The sequence below is a fragment of the Alligator sinensis genome, unplaced genomic scaffold, assembly GCF_000455745.1.
Source record: "Alligator sinensis unplaced genomic scaffold, ASM45574v1 scaffold87_1, whole genome shotgun sequence".
Lineage (NCBI taxonomy): Eukaryota > Metazoa > Chordata > Crocodylia > Alligatoridae > Alligator > Alligator sinensis.
In genome coordinates, this window is record NW_005841929.1 from 2,369,067 (window position 1) to 2,382,053 (window position 12,987).

The window sequence follows — 12,987 nt, forward strand, 5'->3', positions numbered from 1 at the left end:
GTCTGTGTTAGAGCACAAAGCGGTGAAAACTGCAGGCCTGCTAGTCCTTGCTGTGGCCATGAAGCCTGCCAGCTTTCAAGGAGATAGGTGTAGGGAGTTCTGGCTTCTGAGGCCTTGCACCTCTGGCTGCTGACAGGCAAAACTCGTGACATGGGTGAGTGACACTGTGTGTATTAAGGTGTGCTCTCACTGGTGCTGGGGCCTCTACACAACACAGTAGTGTTCCCCAATGAGGCTTCCTCCTCCCCTATAGCCTCAGTCCAGTCCACCACTTTACAGGACAACAGGTAAGACAATCTGGTGTATTTTAAGTAGGCCAACTGTATAGTTAGAGAAATTTATTTTATCAAGCTTTCGGGTTGAAAAACCCTTTGTCAGGCTGAAGAAGCACCTGCAGTTGGTGTGTCTGCTGGTCCTGGATGGAAGGAATAGTAAAGAAGCCAGAGACTGGCCTGGCACGCAATGCAGGCAAAAAAGCTAGTCAGTAAAAATGTAAACGGAGGAGTCAGGGGGTGAGAGACAGGTTGGGAGAGGGGTAGGGGGAAGGGGAATGTAGCAGCACAGGTAAAAGTGCAGACGTACCTGGGGAGTCAGATGTCTGGCAGGTCGCAGTGTGTCAGAATTCCACTGTCTATATTGAGTCCATGAGTTTCTGTACCTAGTACCTAGGAGGCTGATGAAGTGCAGTTCATAGGCCCAGCTCTGAAAAGTGGTTTGTAAATTCAAACAAGCACCAAACCTCATCACCAGAACTGAAGCCAACTGCCTAGAGCTCAAAACACATAACCTGCCAACTATCTCCAATACCCCCACAAACTGCACACCAGAATCTATCAAAGATAACAATACCCAACTACCTGTGGGGGCACATTCCTCACCAAAAAAGCACTCTGTCTCTAGTCTCTCAGGCCTGATCCTGAGAGGGAACAATTTACAAACCACTTTTCACAACCAGGCCTATGAACTTCACTTCATCAGCCTCCTAGGTACAGAAACTCACGGACTCAATATAGATTAGACAGTGGAATTCTGACACACTGCAACCTGCCAGACATCTTGACTCCCCAGGTACCTCTGCACTTTTACCTGTGCTGCTACGTTCCCCTCCCCCCCACACCCCAGCCTGCCCCTCACCCCCTGATGCCTCCATTTCCATTTTCACTGATTGGCTTTCTTGCCTGCATTGTGTGTCAGGCCGGCCTCTGGCTTCTTTACTATTCCTTCCATCCAGGACCAGCAGACACACCAACTGCAGGTGCTTCAGCCCTATCAAAGATGTGACAGGTCTGGGCTTTCCCCAGCCAGGACTGTATGCGTGCGTGCGTTAGCTGAAGTCTATGGCATCTCCCACCCACCTTTCAGCAAGGGATCATTGGCCCTGGCATTTACGGGGTTGCCACGCTGCCAGCAATCCCACCAGGCCTCCCTACCCTGGCAGGGTACAGTTTTACGGGTCATGCCCAGGACCTGGGACCTCCTCCTTCCCCATAGCCCCAGTCCATACCTCCAAGTTCGTCCTGGCATGGGAGCGATCTCAGCAGGGACATGTTCTTCCCCTGCTGGCTGGTGATACAGTGAGTGCCCCCTCCAGCTGAAAGTGGGGCATTAACTGGTTTTTAAAAAATGAAAAAAAGGAAATAGGTGCAGATGGAGTAAGGAGGGTAGCATTCACTCCGTCTGCACGTGGAGCTTGGGGAACCCCAGTAGTGGGAGGTTCACCTTCAAGAACACCAGCTGCTAGACCAAACCAGGATACAAGCAGGTGTGGTGGGGTGTCACTACATCCCCAGTGATGCTGAACACCCTCTCAGTCGGAACACTGGTCTATGGACAGGACAGGTGCTCATGGGCAACCATGGCCAGATCTGGCCACATCTGGCTGTGGCTTGCCCAGTAGGCCAAGGGGTCTCACAGCAGCACTTCCACATCCTCAGCAAGATAGGCAGCCACCAAGGCCTGAGCACCACCTGCCTGATGGTGGGGTCTGATGGCTCTGGACCCCACCATAGAAGCCATGCCCTTGGCCCACATTGGCAGCGCCTGTGATGAAGGAGGAGACTGACTGGTGGATGGTGTGCTAGCACAGGATAGTGGATCCCCCTCTTCCAAGTCCCCCCCTCCTCCGCCATTCTGCCTCCCTGACTCTCCTCACCAGCACCTCCGTTCACTGATTCAGGGTTTAGCCGCTGCATATACTTCCCTTCACCCTCGGGTCACACATGGCGGCCAGCACATGGACTGTACTGGACTGCAAGGGATCAAGTCATTTCCTGATGCCCTCCTTGATCCACCTCACCAGTGCCTGCACATCTGGTGACAGCAGCTTGCCCCAGCCAGGAACACTGATCCCCTGGAAGCTCTCCATTTGACTCTGAAGTTCCCTCACTACGGGGATCACCTGGCTAAGGAGGGCATCGCCAGTGCTGAGGGTCTTGGTGGCCTCAAGGAAGGGCTTGAGGACCACCAAGATCTGGGACATGGTATCCCACTCAGCTCTGTTCAGGGGGCCGCTGATCCCAATCTCCCCAAGTAAAGCCATCTCATGGATGGCCTGCTGTTGCTCCTCCAGCCTGCAGAGCATCAGGTATGTGGAGTTCCACTGAGTCTCCACATCCTGCATGATTTTGTACTGCAGTATGTGTAGCTCTGTCTGTTTGTCCTGCAGCATCTTGCCTCCTTTGATGCTCCAGTGGAAGTAGCTTGCCACCTTCCTATATTTCAGAATGAGCTTGCTGCTGGTGCTGGCACCATCACCAGCAGCCCTGTCCCCCTCCAAGGCATCCCTGACAATGAGGTGCAGCTTGTGTGCCACACAGCGGATGCCAACAAGGTTGGCATCATGGACAGCCTTGTCCATATTGGCCCCATTGTTGGTGACCGTGAACCCGCGGGTGAACTCACCTTGCCCAGCGACCCATCCCTGCACCAAGTGGTTTATGGCCCCCATGATCTCTGTTGCTGTGTGGGACTCATCCATCACCTCGGCTTGAAGGAGAGCCCACTGATGGCCTGACTGGTCGCACCGATGCCCTGTGAGGGAGAGGTAGGTGTGATCGCCACCCAGCTGCTCCAGATGTCTGAGTTGAAGTGTAAGGCCACCTGGGACCTGCCATGAGCAGCTCCTCCCTCAAGTACTCCCTGCATGCCTCATACAGAGGCTGAAGGTGGTGCATGCGAGCACTTGGTATGATGAGGTCAAAACGAGCTCAAAATGAGTCGAAACAGTGTCAAAATGAAACTGCTGGCAACATTTCGCACAGCCCTGCTGTAGAGCATTTTCCGGGGCCAAATCAGGAGAAAATTGTCAGTTCTCTCTGCACTCATAGAGTTGTCTGGAGACATCCTGACGTTTGAGTTTCAAAAAAACTCTTCGAACTAGCAAGTGTTAAGAGGAGGAGGTCAGACTTTGTTTCTGATTTGTTACTTCCCTGGTGTGTTTGTTCTAATGTGATTCTCTATGTTGTTTCCCTCCCTCCCAGGATTTACTGCATCACAGATATTGATCCAGATCACAGGAAGCTCAGCCAGTTGCAAGCCGTGATCCGCTTTCTCAAGGGAGAGGATACAGAGCTGGAATGTGAGTGCTGAAAACTTGAAGTGACCTGTTGGCATGTTCTTTTACCCATGCAGGGAGCATCTGAAGACCTCATTTATGGCTGGTACCTCATTACATTAGGCCTTATACACCACAGCATAAAAGACAAAGCCAAGCATTATGTTTCTACCAGAAGAATCACTGATCCCCCAAGAGAAATTGCCAGTCTGCAGGCATTCATTCACTTTCTCCCAGAGGAAACATGCCCCCTTCAGGAGAAAGCTAGCACCTGGAAGATCTCCCCTGTGAGAGTTTTTCCTGCTAGAATGAACACACCTGTATGCTTCTGCTCAGCAACTCTGTGATCAGGAGGAGTTGAGCAGTAGCTTCCCCTGTGCCTTTCCCAGACCAGAGTCCCCTCTGTCTGGAGATCGTGGAGGGCATTTCTCTGCAGTTTGACTTCTCCTGATCATGAAGGATCTGAGCTGCCAGTATCTGCTGAGCTTTCATGAGAGCAGGGTATCCCCAGTCTGGGGAATGGGTGGGGGCACATTGTCAGGTAGACAGGGAGTGGGGAAGCAGCTGCTCACTGCTCCTCACATCTGGGGATAACCCAGTCTGGGGAATGGGTAGGGAGAATTGCCCCACTGCTCCCTCTCCTCACTCCAGGCCAAGGGTGACCTTGGTCTGAGGAATGCACAGGGAGCAAGGGAGAGAGTGCAGCTGCAAGGTGAACATCTGAACTGTTCCCTCTCTTGGGAAGATTTCTAGCAGTGGACATTTCTGAGAAATGAATGCCTGTTCGTACAAGCTATATTCTAGGGGACTAACAGTCAAATTTTGAAATAAGCAAATGTGACAAACAGGAGGACGGAAAAGGCTGAGGGAGGACAATGTAACAAATAGAGCATATACTTACATAAGTTAGCTATTGCACCCCTGAGTGTGTTTGCTGGGTGTTTTGCTGAGGTTTCCAAGCATCTCCAGTTATATTGTAGGTTTATTCTGTCAACAAATTAAATCAGATGTCCCCACCTGCTACTCACCCTAGAACCCCCCTGGTAGGCTGATTTCTCCAAACCCTCACAGCTTTAATTAGCGTGCTGCCCCTATTTGGGCTCTTTCAAACCCTTTCTCTCCTTCTTGCTGTTCATCCTCACCTGACTTCCTGAACCCCAGTCTAACTGTAAATCTGGGAACCAGATAAACTTACCAGAAATGGGTCTTAAGAAGAGATTTGAGCAGGGTGGATCTGATTTAAATCAAATCAGTTTAATCATGATTGAAATTGTGATTTAAATCGCTGGTCAGGAAGCCTCGATTTAATCATTGTTTTCTACAAAAAGTGCATTCTTGTTATTTGATATAACAATGCATATAGTCACAAGTCAGAGATGGATGTAGGTTTCATTTTTAGAAGGTACACACTATACATTTTAAAGCAGTAATTTATTTTGATTTTTTTACAGATTAATTTTTAGCTACATCAAAAAACTGAAGTATGATTTGGTTATTTAATTTGCCAAAGCTAACTGAAGCAGATACTTGTGAAGTCATTGGGAGGTGAATTATTTCTAATCACTAGATTAATCATGGATATTTGGGGGATATTTTTGCCATACTGTATTAGGTGGACAACAACAACCATCACCAAAAAGAAAAGACATTTAAATTGTTTTATTTAACTAAAACAGCAAGCCTACATATTTTGGATATTTCTCTTCAACAGAAAACATGTATAATTATTTTAACAAAACAAGTATATGTGTTTTTGAATTTTTAACTATTTTAGTTATAAATGTGAAATGTGTTTTTAACAAAAATTAAATAGATATTTTCAGTCAGTTCAACATGAAAAACTTAAAATACTGGGTAATGCAGCAAACTCAGTCTTCACCCTCCTCTTCCTGTTTATTCATAGGCAGGAAAAGAAAGACAAGCTTTCCTGCTTTTTCAGTTTCCAAGTGATTTCACAATTTAGAATGAATTAGTGCAAAGAAAGAAAATATTCTTTCTACACCTTCTGTTAAAAGCTAGATTATCATTTCAATAGTCTCTGATGGATCCAGGTGCTTATGTGACTACCACCAGTTCACTGGTATGACTTACTTTAAAACCTCATCAGCAAACATAGGTCTTGAATGGTTCACCCTTTGCCCTGAAATTTATTATAGTTGGTATTATGGAGGGATGATTGCTGGATGCCCTTGTCATAGCCAACTCCTCTTCTTCAGTAGTTAAGCATTGACCCTGGTACCAAGTACTGAGAATATTGGCAAGAAAATGAGCTGGATATGGTGTTTGATCCATTCATTTTTTAATGCCTGTAATTTAACTGTCATTGCATATTTCTCTTTTCAAGGTCTCACTCAGTGCCTTCCAAATTTCAACAGCATCAGCAATAAAACAGTGATTTCCCTGCACTTTGTTCAAGGCTACAGAAATAGTCTTCAGGATAATCTGCATATGTTCTACATTTCTCTGTAGCCCAATGTTGAGAACTTTGGCTAATGACAGTTCCATCTATTTTGTCATGATTTCGTTCACAAATTGTCATCAGCTTAGGCCAGTTCTCAATACATTGCTCAAAACAGTCCAGTCAGTGGTGATCCCCTGAGAGGGCTGGTGCACCGCCTGACTGGCCACACTCACCGCTTAGTGGGGACAGGCAGGAGCGCCGGTGCCTCCCCTGCAAGTGCCAGCCAATCACTGCAGCCACTTGCAGAAGCAGCTGCAGCCACTCCTGGAAGTGATTGCAGCAATCGGGCATCACAGGATTAGGCAACAAAATCAGCCGCAGGGGACCCACCCCGCCAGTCGGCAGGATTGGATGCTGAGTCTTCCCCCACCACCGGTTGGTAAGATCAGCCATGGGGGACCCCACCCCCCAGTCAGCAGGACTGGTCACAGGGGGGGCATGTGCCCCTCCCCTGACTAAGGCAGCACCAGTCACCCATGAGTCCAGTACTTAGTTCCATCACAAGTCTTGTGGTAGAGTTAGTTTGGTTCCTCCTGCTTTCTTCCAAGCAGCTGCTGTGAAGTGATTGTTATGGAAGTATTTTGCCATTTCAACATTAGCCTTTATTTCTGGAGCACTGAAGTCTTTGGCTAAGAGGCACACCAAATGAGCCCTGCAGCCATGTGTTATTAGTTTGGGGCTTTCTTCACTCTCTTCTAGATTTCTTCTCATCTTTGATACTTTTGCAGCATTGTCGGTGACAAAGCTGTGTACTAGATATTTTACCTTTTTTCACAGTTTGGTATAGCTTTTACTGATACTTCTTATAAGTATTCTGCTCTGTGTATATTTCCTGATGTATCAATTGTTTCTGTGAGGTAGACAGTCCCTTCTTCTGTTGTCACACAAGTACATATTGCTGGATCATTGTGGACATTGCCCCACTCAAGGTTAACAATTTCCCCTCTAGACTTTTTGCACATTGTTCAATTTCTTTCTCATACACTTACTTTATCCAGAAATTTGCCTGCAATATCTGCTCTGTTGGGTAGACTGCATCCTGGTCGTAATGACTGAACCATGTCAATGAAGTGTGTGTTCTCAACCATACAGAAAGGAGAGTTTGTTACATAAACAACCCAAGCAATTTTTTCATGAATTACTTATTGTTGCAATCTGCTGTTTCTTATTATAAACTTATCTATTGTTGCTTCTGGATGATGGACATTGTTTTTGCTTTTTGTTACATGTGATATACTATGTGACATACATTTGACTGGAACACTGGTATCATTAACAGATGACTCTGAAACTGTAGACAGTGATGATGTTGAATATGGATAGTCAGAATCCTGTATGTTGAGGATGGATTATTCTGAACAAAAGAAGTCAGTGCAGTTGTTACAGTACTGCTAATTTAGTATTATTCATTGCACTCAGTACTACTTTCGAAGTATAACTGTAAAAGGAAGATCTGCCTATTTCTGCCAGTATTTTATATCACAACTGCATTAAAAATATGATAGTTCCATAAAGTGACAACTATATTTTTGCTCAAACATTTTTATGAGAATTCAAGTAGTCCAGAAGTCCACCCAAAAGTTAGGGACAGGGAAGACAGGCAGTCCTTAAGGAAGAAGTATGAAATAAGAAAGTTTACTGACCTGGAGCTCCTGCATATTCAGACATGTTCCATTCATCATCTTCAGAGCAGCTTCCTCCTGAGAAAGAGCACTCCTCATGATGTTGTTTCACTCAGGCAACCAGGCCTTGCATTTCTTTGTTGCACTGTTTGCATTTTGTATGCATGCCTGTCTTACCCACAGGTAGAGGAACTTCATTAAAATATTCCCAAACAGGGTCTCATTTACAGCCTGGCAAGCCTGCTACCATGATAGGTTTTTCCTTCTACCATACCATTCCCTCACTAGATTTCAAATTAATGGAGAGGCTATACTCAGAAACTTATTCCTCAAGACTTCTGGAATATTATGCTCAAAATGTTTCTTTTGATTCTACTGCCCCTCCCGCCTTGCATTTATCTCCAGACTCTTCCTCCTTGCCCAGATCTACTCCAACCCCAACAATCCTCTATTCATGTAACTTCTTGAAACTTTGCACTTTTAGAGAGAGGCAAGGGCTTGATTCTTTGTACATAGACTTGCAGACAGACAATAGGCCTGATGGGTAGGTAATCAGGTCTGTTAGCTCACATCTTCATACACTGCTGTTAACAAGACTGTTATGTCTGGAGACACAAATCCACAGTTTGAGAACTGAAACTAAGCATCACAGAGAAATTGAATGGGATCTTCTAGACTGAGCACTGAGTCCCGTTGGGTTGAGTGATTTTCTTTAATCTTTACTAATCTATAGAGGAGCCTCTGGGAACCTCATAACATTGGGCCCCTAGTATAGTCCGTAGCCTGTTATGCCCTATTTATAAAGCTTTCCTAAAAAGGTTACATTAATATATTGTCTCAAATAGTTTATAATTATAAATTATAATCCCTTTTCCATGATGATATCTTTGAGCTTTAGCATATCTTAAATTAAAACTATCTTTATGTAGGTTTATTTTTTTTAAAAAGCATCTTAACAATGAAAATGAAAAATACAATTACATTTTAAAAAATCTAATTTAAATTTAAAAATCTGATTTTTTTTATTTTTAAATAAAAATCGTTGATTTTTATCCACCCTAGATTTGAGAGAGAAGATGGTGGTAGCCTTACTTATGAATTCAGACTGAGTTCTATGTCTGAGAGTTAGCGTAAGGAAATCCTATTGGTGTTTTGAGATAGACAAAGGGTATTTGAGTCTGATATTTCATGGGAGGCAGAAGGGTAACAAGAGAAGATAAATAGGGAGGGACTGCATAGTGAAGGTCCTTAAAGGCGAAGACCAGGAGGTTAACCTATAACCAGGAGATGGGAAGGTAAGTGACTTGAGGGCTTCAAATGAAGCTGTTGTGGGAATGCCACAGTCAATCTTCCTGCAAGCTTGCCCAGCAGAGGAGACAGTGGAGTCAGTTGTGGCCATGTTAAATTTAAGCAGGTAATGAGGCCTTTAGGTACAGTTGTAGGAGACAGTAAAAAGTCAGGAGTGGAGAAGTGGATTTATAAGTCACTAATGTCAAACAAGAATGAAGCTGTGTGACTAGAGCAAAAAGAAATCAAGACCAAGAATGGAGCCAGTAAGATCCTTCTGGAGAGTGGAGGAGAAAAGACTAAAACAGGGCACACAGACTTTGCGTACACCAGAGTGAAGAGGTGTGCTGTCAGGTGCTAGCTTACACATTCTAAAAGTCCTGTGTAGACAAGGCAAAGTAGAAAGGTCAAAAAACACAGGAATAGAGCACAGACTCTTGAGATTTTATCCATGAAGGTCTTAAAGGCTTTGGTAAAAGCAGCTTGAATGGGGTGAGGTGAAGTTGATAGAGTCATACCTACAGTAGACCCAGGCTAAAATTCAAGGAGGCCAACAAGGCCACCTGTTCAGGCCATAGCTAAAAGGGAGGCAAAGCAAATAATTCACATGAAAGAGTTTTGTTCACTCAGCCTCTCAATTCTGAAGCTTTCAGACTGACAGAGTAAACCCTCAGCCTTTTGAAGCAATGTAAAGCGTGACCAGAGTCCTGAGCAATATGAGTGACCACCAGAACCCTCAGCATTGGGTTACTGCTCCTTAGGGACACTGTGATGATGAGCTGCCCTGGACACCGAACACTCTGACTCACTCCTACTAGACTGTCTATGGGAGTGGTTTGTTTGGCCATGCCATGCTAAACCCACTGAATCATGAGATATCTGTCACAAATTGGCTCTCAGGAACATCTAGGAAGGAGAAGGATGGTACTGACCACTTTCCTCTGTTTTCTATAATTATGTTCATACTCAGGTGATGAGGAGTTGGTCCAGGAGTTACTATTTGATGCTGTGGTAACTGCACCCATGGAGGCCTATTGGACAGCCTTGGCTCTCAACATGTCTGAGTAAGTGTATATAAAGATCCTCCTTCGAAATTCATCAGATCTCATGCACTTGTTTGAGCTGAGAGAGGATTTCCTGTTTTCATTATGAAAAGTTTCTACTTCATATGAAGGAATACAGGCAGTCTTATGACACATTTGGTTCTTGAAAACCACATCTTAAGTTGAAGCGTTGCAACTCGGAACCAATTTTCTCATAAGAAACAATGTTATAAATGGGGGATTTGTTCCTGAACCAAGGCCTGACCCCCTATTTTCACCAAAACTACCCCAGAATTTTGTACTCAATCAATTATAAATGAGTAATATAGCTACATTAATGTATATGTAATCATATTGATTTAGAAGGACTTCTTGGAGGTGACTTTGCTGGACTTTTTGAAAGGCTCTTGGTTGGACTTTTTGAAGGGCTCTTGGCTGGAGTCTTCTCAGGTGTCTTGGCTGCAGGTTTTTCTGGAGTCTTGTCTGCTTTCTTAAAGAAAGTGTCCAAGGAAGTTTGGACAGATGTTCTCCAGGGAGATGAGCGATGCAGCGAACTTGCTCACTGGCATGGTGCTGCATTGGATCAAGCATTGTAAAGTCAAAACCAACCTCATAAAGTTGAAACAGGGTGTCAATTTATAAACGTTGTAAGTGCGAAATGTTGTAACTCAAAATGTTGTAAGTTGAGGACTGCCTGTAGTTTCATTGCCCTTGTTCAGAAGAAAGTAGTATAGCATTAAACTGACCATAGAAATAGACACTGGGTATCAGTCTCCCCCTCAGCAGTGGATTTTGGCAAAATGAATCTCCTTCGAGGAGTCTTCTGCATGGGGAAATGATATTGGATACAGACTTTCACTTCAAGGTCATGAGTTTGAATGTCTCCTCAGGATGGTACTGATCAAGCTTTGTTCTTTTGTGATAGCTGTTCCTTCAACTGTATATAAAATGAATTGGCTTTAATCTAGTTCCCATCGAACTATCACAAAAAATACTACGCTAGTCGGCTGTCTTATTAGCAGTGAAGCTAAAGGATGATGGGCCATAGAAACTGATCCACCATCTCGCATCTGTAGATGATGCTTTTGAACTTGGGCTGAGGCACACTTGCAGAAGCATGTACTACTGATGCCAGCACTTAGAGGGAACGTAAATCTTCTGTGCCTGGCCTGCCCCTGGGGTTTTTGGAAGCCAGATTTTCCCATAATTCCTACCCCTGAGATATCTATGCCCACGTACTGTGTCCGTCAGATCTGCCTTCAGCAGTCAGTTGATATTGTGTTAAAATCATTGGTGGTTGTGGGAGGCTGGCATGCATTTGGGCTCCTCCTCCTCCTGCTATTGGTGGAGTTGAACCATGGGCAGCAATAGCAGGAAACTTTTGCTGACAAATCCTAGTGTAGACACAGCTTAAGCTGTCAGTTCTTCACATTAACTTCTTCTAAAGAAACAGTACCGTGTTCCTAGTGCCAGAGCCTGGTAACAGAGCAGTAATGGTGCCTGGCTACAGCTCCAGAAGCAGGAGTTTGAGTTCATCTCTGGATTTGATTTAAAGGCTGACCCTAGCTGTAGATGGGTACTTGATCATTCATTCTGGAGTGTTAAAGGCAGACAGGTGTGACATGAGCCACATCACTAGTTGTGTGCTGTTGTCTGTAGCAACTGGCACACCACAACCACACTAGCTTGCTGGCTGTTTGCCTCAGGTGGATCTTTGACCTTCAATAGTCATAGCAGTAGGCCATTCACAACGTGAAGTTCTTCACAACAATGTTACACCTGTGCCACGCATGACTCCATGGTCTCTAAGAGTCACTCAGCTACTTTATACCTCCCAATCCTTTAACCTGTCTGTCCCAGATAAGAAGTTGTGCTCAGTCCTAGGGTTTGGCTTAAGCACCAGGACACAAACCTCTCTATCACTTTACTCCCTCCCTGAGTCCCACACATGCACCAGCTTGGCACTGGGCTTGTGGCAGTAGAAGAGTTTAAGTCCTGCTTGTTAAGACATAAAATGAACAAATCAAGACAGCGGGAATACAAGAATGAATAATGCAGTAATTATGCTAATGAATGATACAATTTGCAGGTGTTTGGAGGTACAGGCCAGCTCCAGTTGCTGGAGTAAGTCCATTACAGGTGCTGTGCTATACCATACGTGAACTTAATCCCAGCTGATTAAGAAGCCTTCCACTCCAACATGTTACTCACTGAACTTCCATTTTGGAAGGTCCTTAGAGCACAGCAGTAGCGCGGACTTGGCTCTAGCTCTGGAAACTGATTCTGCACTGTGATATCTCTCTATTCTATAGTGAGACCAATGAGGGAGTCGAAGTGGCGTTTCTGGGCACCCGGGCTGGCCTCATCAGGAACATCTTGTACGTGGGATCTGAGAAACGCTCTGACAGGCAAGTCCTAGCAATTTCAAGTTCACTGAGGAGTTTCTTTTAGTCTCTAAGAAACTAGAACTGTATTCAGGTTGACAGGGAATGGAATGGGAAACTATGAGAGCTTGGTGGGGCAGGTCAGTCCACTGTGTTGGGAAGGGAGGGGCTCCTTCTTTGGTTGTTTTGGGTATATGGCAAAATCTCATTCCACAATGGCACTGGTTTCACTATAAAAGGTAGAGTGAATATTCTGAGAGGTTTGTAATCCTTCCTTTGATCATTCCAAAGTCCTAGTCAGGAAATAGAGAAGACCTCTTCAGACACAAGAGACCCTCTGGCCCCATTCAGGAGTGTTCATCAGCTTCCAGTCCGCATTCCAACTCAGAATTGCGTATTAGGCCTGTTCAAAGTGGCTAGTGTTCGCTTCGGATTCGACCGATTTGGGGGACAGTGATTCGATTCAGTGATTCAAATCACTGTCCTGAATCAATTTGGCTGAATCTGATTTGGAGGTTTGGCTGCCACCAAATTGATCAAATCTCCAAATCAAACAGGCCCATCCCCCACCCACTTTCCCAGCTCCCTCAATGGGTGCCCCACCCAGCCCCAGCTCCCTGCTTTAAAAAAAAAAAAA

At 45.0% G+C, this 12,987-nt stretch overlaps 1 protein-coding gene across 1 annotated transcript in view; it reads left to right on the plus strand.

The window, feature by feature from the left end:
* The window catches only part of CACNA2D4 (calcium voltage-gated channel auxiliary subunit alpha2delta 4), a 185,464-nt gene that overhangs the window by 87,917 nt on the left and 84,560 nt on the right, over window positions 1–12,987 (plus strand). The window contains exons 23-25 of the mRNA XM_025198807.1: window positions 3,480–3,577; window positions 9,894–9,987; window positions 12,279–12,378. Of these exons, the coding sequence (XP_025054592.1) occupies window positions 3,480–3,577; window positions 9,894–9,987; window positions 12,279–12,378 (292 nt within the window). The remainder of the gene's footprint in view (window positions 1–3,479; window positions 3,578–9,893; window positions 9,988–12,278; window positions 12,379–12,987) is intronic.